General features: G+C 33.9%; 1 protein-coding gene across 1 annotated transcript in view; it reads right to left on the reverse strand.

Moving 5' to 3' along the window:
• LOC107657945 (inhibin beta B chain-like) overlaps window positions 1–9803 on the reverse strand; it is a 12744-nt gene that overhangs the window by 2063 nt on the left and 878 nt on the right. Inside the window, exon 2 of the mRNA XM_016446289.1 lies at window positions 6267–6370. Within this exon, the coding sequence (XP_016301775.1) occupies window positions 6267–6370 (104 nt within the window). The remainder of the gene's footprint in view (window positions 1–6266; window positions 6371–9803) is intronic.

Here is a 9803-nt window from a genome sequence, read left to right on the forward strand (position 1 = left end):
AAACCTGGGCCCTCATTTATCAACAGTGCGTAGAAAAGGTTCTATATTTTGTCCTACGAATGAAATTTAGAATGTGCATAAGTACAAGAAAATCCGTATTTATCAACCGTGCGCACGCAGTTCTTACGCACATGAGTAAACAATCATTGTTGATAAATCCCACATGTGCGTAAGTAACATGCTCGCACTCGTCACAGCGTTCTATGCGGAGCGCATTGTTTGCCAAGTCTTCCAATAACGCAAGATAAGCATTGCATTGAGACAAACAAGTCACAGCTGTGTTTTAAATGGTTTGAAACCAATTACACAAATTGTCTGTTTAAAACCAGACAAATGATAAATTGAGTGTTTTATAATTAAAGGAAACACATCTGGTGAACTCTAAGCCTATAGGATAAAGACTCGAGGCATTAACATTCAGAGAGGGCAGCGAATCTCAAGGCCATCATGAATGGCCCCCTAAACTGGGACCACTTCGATCTAAAGACATTAAATCGTGTTCGTTCTCATGAGACTCTCATTACTGTTATACAGTTATTTTATTTAAATTTATTTTATTATTTTAATTTTTTATTTTACCATGCTTTATAATTTAAATAATATACCATACGGAAAATAATATATTGTATTTTCATAATACTGTAATTATAATAGAAGAGAAATGTGCTTAATTGAAATAAAAATAATGTCTTTTTTTTTTGTATACTAAATAAAATATTTTTCCTGTAAATAGGTTTCATTTTGCGGAAAATATAATTTCTTATTTTGAAATATAATTTCTGATTTTAGGATAAAATATGACCTGGACATGTTCTTGGAAGGTTTCATGAGATTTACCCATTTTATTTTATTAAACATTAAATTAAACTTTAATTCGGCATAAAGGCAGAACAAAAATGCTACTACTATATATAATACTGATATATAATATATTTTAAAAATACTGAATCTATTTATTATTTCATATAGTCACATTACAGTAATGAGAATGGGGAGAAATATGCTTAATTATCATAGAAATAATGTCACAATAAATAGATCTTTTTTGTCTTATAAATACGCTTTTTTACACAATATAATAAAAATAATTATGATTTTAGAGTAAAATGTGACCCTGTTCTTGGAAGATTTCATGAGATTCACCCATATTATTTTATTAAACCTTAAATTATATTTAGCATAAAATTGATTTTATATGTTCACATTACAGTAATGAGAATAGGGTAGAAATGTGCTTAATTTTAGTAAAAATAATTTCACAATACATTTTTTGTCATCTTGTAAATATGCTTCATTTTGTGCATATAATTTCTATTTGTATGAGATTCATCCATCTTATTTTATTAAACCTTCGATTAAACTTAAATTTAGCATAAATTATGCTTTACAATTAAAAAAATATATTAATTATTATATATAATTCCATATACTTGCATTACAGTAATGAAAATGTGGAGAAACGTGCTTAAATATTATGCAAAAAAATTTTTTTTTGTTTTTGTTTTATAGAACATATCTTTGTGCAAAATGTAATATTTCTAATTTGACTAAATTAAACTTAAATTCAGCATATATTAAAGGCAGAAAAAAAATGCTACTATAATGTGTAAGTACTTTGCCATTTAAAAACGTACATTTTGCGTTAATTAGAAGCAGTATAAATACTTTGCAATTTAAATAATGAACTAAATGCATCAAAATCTTTGTGGTTCAATAAATATGCTTCACTTTGCGTAGAATATAATAGATCCTTGTGCAAAAAATAATTTTGTATTTCTTTCTTCTGATTTTAGGGTGACATATGACCCAGGCGTGTTCTCGGGAGGTTTTGGTGATGATTATTGTATGGTTAAATGTGTGTTCTCGGGGTCTCATGACAGCTGTGTTATTCTGGGGTCCAGTCCAGTGCTGCCGGGGGTCTGGATGGAGATGACAGGAGTCAGAGAACAACAGAGACACACAATGAGCCGCGTGACGTCACAGCAGACATCGTCATACAGCCGTACAGTCAGAGCGCGATCAAGCACATCACTTTGACATTCACAAAAGGACACATTTACATGATATTGAATGCTGCTGGAGCCACTGAACACTCCAGATTCATCCAAACCCATCTCTTCTGCTTATAAACCATACATCTGAACTTCTCAGGATTTTACACCTGTTTTATCAGCATGCATCTGATCACAGGATGGACTTGGCAACAAGGACTAATAGGACATTTTTTGGTTTTCCGTCTCTCGGTTTTTCCCACCGCAGCCCGAGTGACCGTACAGACTTCAGCATAAAACAAGAAATATGACCTTTCTGTCTCTCTATAATGGATGAATAAATCTGAGCCGCCAGGAGTTTGGCTGAAAAGTGTCTGCGAAACACAGATAAAATAGAAATGTTTAAAAATAAATAAAAAAATATTCTGGGTATGTCACGCGATGTGTGTAATTGTGGAACATGGTTGAGTGCAGCTGCGCCGAGAGAGAGTCACATGGGCGGCTCGCAGGCCTCTGATTGGATAATCCCATTTGGTTTCAGCACAGCTCTGTAACTCATTTAAATGTAAACTCTGTCTTGCTGAATTAGAGGTAATACTTCATGAAAACTTTCATTAGGAACAATAACAAACAATATTACACTGTGTGATGCTTCACACATCACATTGTCCCAAAGTGACTTTTTTTTCTCCCTGGGAACAAAACATTGAGCATTATAGGAAAAGTTAACCCAAAAATGAACACAGTGTTGTACCTTTGAGGAAAAAAAAGTCACTTTTGTGACAATATGATCTGTGAAGCATCATATAATGTAATATTGTTAGTATTTTTTGTATTGTACAGTACTGTTATTATATTTTATTTATAATTATATATTAATATTATGTATATTTTAGTAGTATTTTGCGACATTTATGCTAAATAGAAGTTCATTTTAAGGTTTAATACACTAAAACAGATGAATCTGCATTACAGTTGAATGTGCATTAAAGAGATTGTTCATCCAAAAACATTCAAATTTAATGCAGATTCGTCCATTTAATTATATTAAACCTTAAATGAATAATGAATAATATTTTCAGACGCACACATATATATAAAATACCAACAGCAACAAAAAATACTAACAATATTACACTATATGATGCTTCACAGATCATATTGTCACAAAAGTGACTCTTTTTTTATTTCCTGGAAGCAACTTTTGCAATACACATTCAAATTTAATTGAATGCATTTTCTATTAATACATTTAATAGAATAAGAATAAATACTACTAATATATACATAATACTACCTTCTAATATATATATATATATATTCTTCCTTAGAACCACAATGTTGTTGTCACGATGCACACACACAAGGAACGAGGAGATGCTGGAGAATACTTTTACCAAGACTTTATTTTCAGGAACCAAGGGAGACGAACTCAGGAAGACGTTTAACAGCGGACAGAGAACAACCGGGGATCAGGAGCCCTCCCTGGGCTGACATCGGAAACAGGAGCGCTCCCTGGGCTGACATCGGAAACAGGAGCCTTCCCTGGGCCTAACTGGGGATCAGGAGCCCTCCCTGGGCCTAACTGGGGATCAGGAGCCCTCCCTGGGCCGAAGGGGGCAAAACCAGGAAACAAAAACTTTCAAAAAGGCGGAAAGAACAAAAACGAGGAGAAGGGGCGCCGCTTACTTTTGTTTGGGTCCGCTGTTCTGTCACGATGCACACACACGAGGAACGAGGAGACGCTGGAGAATACTTTTACCAAGACTTTATTTTCAGGAACCAAGGGAGACGAACTCAGGAAGACGTTTAACAGCGGACAGAGAACTTTGGACTGGGAACACTTTTTATACACACAGGAGGAGGGGATGACGAGACACACCTGGGAGCAATAAAACCAAGGGAAACACCTGGGACAAATTAAATAAACTAATCAGGACAGGAACAGGAAACTAACCAAATAAGGGCATGGGAAGGCACATGGGGAGCAGGACACACACAAAACATGGAACAGAGTCTGACAGTTGTATTTATTTTTGAGTGAAATATCCCTTTAATACACATACATTCATCCATTTTATCCTATTAAACATTAAACTTAAATTTAGCACAGATTTAGCAAAAATACTACCAATATATACATAATACTAATGCACTGTATAATAAATACTAATAGTAATGTATAATTCAAAACAATACTAGAAATTACAGAAAAATGACTTTTTTTTCTTTGTGGGAATATCATTGTGTTCATTTTTGGGTGAAATATCCCTTTAATGCCCAATCAATAGATAGAAATATCATTTCATTTCACATATCTTCATTGTATTTATCCTATTATAATGATGTTACTAATGAAGGTAAGTCAATGTATCTGGCACATCCAATAAATCAATGCGGATCCAATTGCCACTAGAAATCATAACAAACATGTAGAATTCATGTAATACAAACAGAGCTGGCTAAACATGTATTTTATAAAAACATCTTGAATTTATAGCGTCGGTGGAACAGCATAAACTCTCCTGACTCATTGCATTTCCCTCTGTAGCGAATCACTGGGACTCAAAGCATCAGTCCTCTCAGTTAATCTGCCTGCCGGCGGAGCACGAGTCCACCTCCACAACACAGCGCAGGTAATCCGTGTGTGTGTGTGTGTGTGTGTGTGTGTGTGTGTGTGTGTGTGTCTGTGTGATTGTGTATGTGTGTGTGGTGGGTGTGTGCTTCACACACCTTCACTTGAAAACACACTCGGTGCACGGCATCATACTGAAGCACACAGCTCCACAGGAACATGAGCGCTGTCTGTCTGTGCGTGTAAACAGCATGATGCTGGTGTGCTGCTGGACATTTACTAAAGTTTGAATGCTTTTAAAATGTTGCTATGCGGTTGCTAGGGCACTTTGGTTGCTTGCTTGCTATCCCGAGTGTCTTTTATATCCAGGTTCCTTCCTGTGGATGTTTCAGCTTCTGACAGGTGAAAATTGTGATCACTTAGAAGAGTATTAACACCAGTGTTATTTTAGTAATATTTATATAATATTATAGTATCTATTAATTTTTTGCATTACTTATACATTTTATTATTGTATAGATTTCTGTATAGTTTTAATTGACTTTTATTTCGGTTTTAGTCATTTTAGTACTTAAATTTAAAATGATTTATTTCAGTTAGCTGCCAAGACAACATGTTTATGGTTTTCATCTAATATTTTATTATATATTATATATTTTATTTTATATTAAATATTTTTTCTAATATCAGTTTATTTAAATTACTGAAAAAATAGTTTTAATTTACATTTATTTTAGTTTTAGTCACTTCAGTACTTCAGTTTAAACTTATTTCAGGACATTTCTTCATTTTCATTTAAAGTTTTTCATCTAATATTTTATTATATATTATATTATATTGTATATAAGCTTTATTTCAATTACCAAAAAATAGTTTTAATTTACATTTATTTCAGTTTTAGTCATTTTAGTACTTCAGTTTAAACTTATTTATTTTAGTTAGTTGCCAAGGCAACATTTCTTCATTTTAATATTTTTTTAATCTAATATTTTATTATATTTAATTACATATTATACTTTTATATTTATATTTACTTTTCTCTCAGTTTTAGTTTTAGTCATTTTTAGTAATTTTTTTTAGAAATTATTACTTGAATGTAAACTTAATTTCACTTAGTTACGAAGTCAAGACTTTCATCTAATATTTTATTTTACATTATTTATTTTAATATTTTATTTGATTATATTTTATATGTGCTGTATTTTATTTTATATCAGCTTTATTTCAATTACCCAAAACAATTTTTCAATAGTTTTAGTTTTAGTTAAATATACCAATACAGATTAGCACACCTCTGCTTAACTAACACGATGATTTTCAGATGTCATTGATATTTACTGCACAGACAGCGCTAGTTACTCTGTGTTAAGTGTGTGTTCAGATCACTAACCCATAGTACTAAGACTAGTAATGATGCCTGAACAGGACTTAACACAGGAGGGATGGTGTTTTCTGTCACCGCTGCTTCCAGCTGGCAAAATCAAAGCGTAAAAGCGCAGCTAAAAACCAGCGGTGATGTGGGGCGACGCATGATTACAGGTTGGACAGCTTCCCGCTTCGATTCAGGCCTTTTGCAAAGTGTGGAGAGCATTCATCATTGGCTGTAATAGACAGCGCGAGCGAATTCTCCCTCTTGGCAGCCGTCCTCACCTGAGTCTCCACACACCATTAAGATGTCACAGAAGCCTAAAGGGACTCACTTGGCCTCTGCCAGCGCAGGGCAGCACCATTCTTAAAGAAAACGAGATCCTCAAGAAGATCCTGGACGTCTTCCAGAGCTCCGTGTCCTGAGGTCACCCGCATCCTAATGAGACTTCACACAATCCCAAGCCACTCCAGGACGGCTTCATCTGATCACTGCGACTGCAACTTCACATCCAGCGTCTACCTTAAAACTGCTTCAATATCATAAATGTATGCTTTTTTTGAAAAAGAAGGTTTTAGATTTAGACATGATCTTTACTTTTTACGTTGGGTTTTGAATATGATATTTAAATCTCTAAAGTCTTTTTTTATTTCATTTGTGTTTGATTCATATTTTACCACTAATACTATATTTTTATATTTTTTTCAAGAATGTTTTATTATTGTTATTATTATTTCCTTCTTGTTTTATCTTCCTTTTTCAGTTTTATTTTATTTTGCTTTTTTCATTGTTTACTAATTATTTACTAAATTGCAACCTTTTATAAATTTAATATTTTTTCTACTTTTTATATTCTGACCCATGAAGCACTTTGAGCTGCATTTTACTATTACTATTATTACACTGAAAAAAAAATTTCATTCATCCAATTAAAAAAATGTAGTGTAATGATTCACATCTATATTTTTTTAACTTGAGCCAATGAAAAATAAATAACTTGCCCTTGCCCAAATTTTTTGTAATTTTTTTCAGTGTATTATTATTATTATTATTACTTGCCTCTTGTTTTATTTTCCTTTTTCATTTATTTATTTATTTTTTATATTTTTTTAATTTTCTATTATTTATATATGAAGCATTAAGTAAGCATTATGCATTATATAACATTTTAATGAAAGTTATTAGTATTATTATTATTCCTGGTCTTACTGTGAATGATTCATCAGTGCATGTTATTCTAAAAAGTATTCTTTATAATCTTTCATCAAAATATAATGTTTGTTCTGCCTATAAAATGACTTACTTTTCAGCTGACGTCGTCAATCTTGTCAGTAAATGAAATCATGTTTTAAAACATACTTTATTCTACGTTTATGTCTGTTTCATTCTTAAATATGTCACATTACGGGAGTAAAACAGGTTGCAAGTGAAATTTGATGTTGACTTCAAATGGAAAGCTCAGAGCAAAGACCTCAAAAAGGAGTATAAAACCACCAAACTTCATTTAAGAAGCACATCTGTGAAACAAAATCTGTTGAATCCAATAACCTGCATTGGACGACACCGGCCCATATATAGACCGGTTAATCAGACACGATCAGGAATATCAGGGCAACCCAATATTTCAGCAGCTGTATGTGAACGGTCTGGACGTATGGCACCGCTGCTCATTTTAGATCTCCATCATTTCAGTCAACTGTTCCTGGATCTCGTCCGGATGCGAGTCTCATCTTGGCAGCCACAGCACAAAGGGTCAAAGGTCCAGATCTGCGCAGGGTTCGGATAATTGCGGCCTCGTCCCAAATGGTGCTTGAAATCGTGTGGACTTCACAGGGCAGCGTTTGCGACCGGACCTGCGGTGCGTTGGTACGATTCAATCCTGCGTGCTGTGACATTTATAAATATGTGCTTCACTAAGAAAGGTTGCATTTATTGTTTTTGAGAGCAAGCGTGAGCTCTTTGCTTCTGAAGTTATTTTAACCTTGAACTCTTGCTGCATGCTGCTCAATTTGTTTAGCAAATTCAATGCACTGAAAAGCTAAAGCTGAAAAACCTCAACTCAACATGAAACGCTCTTTGCATCCCATTTTACTTGCATAATGTGACAGATTTTTGAATGTAACAGGATATTCAAGAGGGAAAAATGCAGCACGGGATGTGATTGTTTCCAGTGGGAATTAATGATGGCAGATCTGAATGTGAGTTTGCAGTACTCACGACACTTTTGAGGAGGATTTTTGATGCTGAAAGACAAGTTTACTCTCTAACGCAGCTTTATGTATCCCAATCCTGACTTTTCTGTATGAAAGATATCATTATTTGATTTTATTAATGCAACCTTTATTACATTAACTGATATTAGATTACTAGCTATTTGACGTCAACTGCAAAGAAAAGACTTTTCATTTCGATGAAACATTATGAAGACAAACATCTTTTGTCTTTGTAAAAGACGTGCACTCTGAAATATGATCTTAAGGCACTATGGCAGATTGTTTGTTCAGCTGCAATCCAGTAACTTTAAAGTAATATTTTAACCAAAAATGATAGTTTGCTGAAATCTGCTCACCCTCAGGCCATCCAAGATTAGGATGAGTTTGTTTCTTCATCAGATTTGGAGAAATGTAGCATTGCATCAGTGTCTCAGCAATGGATGCTCTGCAGTGAATGGGTGCCGTCAGAATGAGAGTCCAAACAGCTGATAAAAACATCACAATAATCCACAAGTAATCCACACCAGTCCATCAGTTAATGTCTTGAGAAGACAAAAGCTGCATCTTTGTAAGAAACAAATCCATCACTAAGATGTTTTTAACTTTAAACCATCACTTCTGACTAAAATACGAGTCCATAATCCATAATAACACTTCCTCCAGTGAAAAAGTGCATCTGCTGTTGTCTCTCACGTCACAATCCAGCCACATATGTGTTTAGAGCTGTTTAAACGCTGCTTGATCTGTGCAGATTTCGTCTTTTACTGTTAAAATCACAATCATTTTTTACAGTGTACATTTCTTCAAATCTGATGAAGAAACAAATTCATCTACATCTCAGATGGCCTGAGTGTGGGGACATTTTCAGAAAATGTTCATTTTGGGGGGAACTGTTCCTTTATCAACATTTATCTCACTGTGAGTGATTCTGAGTCCTGCTTCTCATCCGATTCATTCATCAGATCAGTATTAGTGCCTGGAGTGAGAAACACTAAAAGTGAAAGGAAACATTGCAATCTGCCATTTGGATAATAATAGCAACTCTAGGTTGTGCTGTGTCTGTTCTCATGATTCAGCGCTGTCAGATAATAGATCAGAAGACAGCAGATTCTACAACTCATCTGTTGATTTATAAGCAAGTGGCTTTAGTTTGATTCTCTAACAGGATTGTGGATGTACTGTGCAATTTAAATGCTATTTTTGATACTTAAAAAAAAATCTGATTCTTAATAGAATAAAAAGATAAGATCATTAGATAACACAATGTTTGGATGCTTTCAAAGAACTCAAAACTCTGATCTGAAGAAACTATAATGAATCTCTAAAGAATCATATAGCAACTGAAGAATCCTAAACACCTAGAAATGATTCTATAAAATTTATTTTAACACGAAGGTGACAGTATTGTAGAATTCCCTTCATACCAAGTGGTTACAATAAACAGCACCATCCTATACACAGGGCGAACAGACCGGGGCTAGTTGTCACATGTATGCCAATGACAAAGTCGTTTTCTCTATCAGATGGTTTCATACACCTGGTTCAAAACTTTTTAAAATCTAAATAATTCTTTGACTTCTTTCATCTAGGCTAAAATGCAAATGTTTTTGTAATATCCATACACACACACACACACACACACACACACACACACACAC

This window comes from Sinocyclocheilus anshuiensis, unplaced genomic scaffold (assembly GCF_001515605.1).
Source record: "Sinocyclocheilus anshuiensis isolate Anshui unplaced genomic scaffold, SAMN03320099.WGS_v1.1 scaffold147, whole genome shotgun sequence".
Classification (NCBI taxonomy): Eukaryota; Metazoa; Chordata; class Actinopteri; order Cypriniformes; family Cyprinidae; genus Sinocyclocheilus; species Sinocyclocheilus anshuiensis.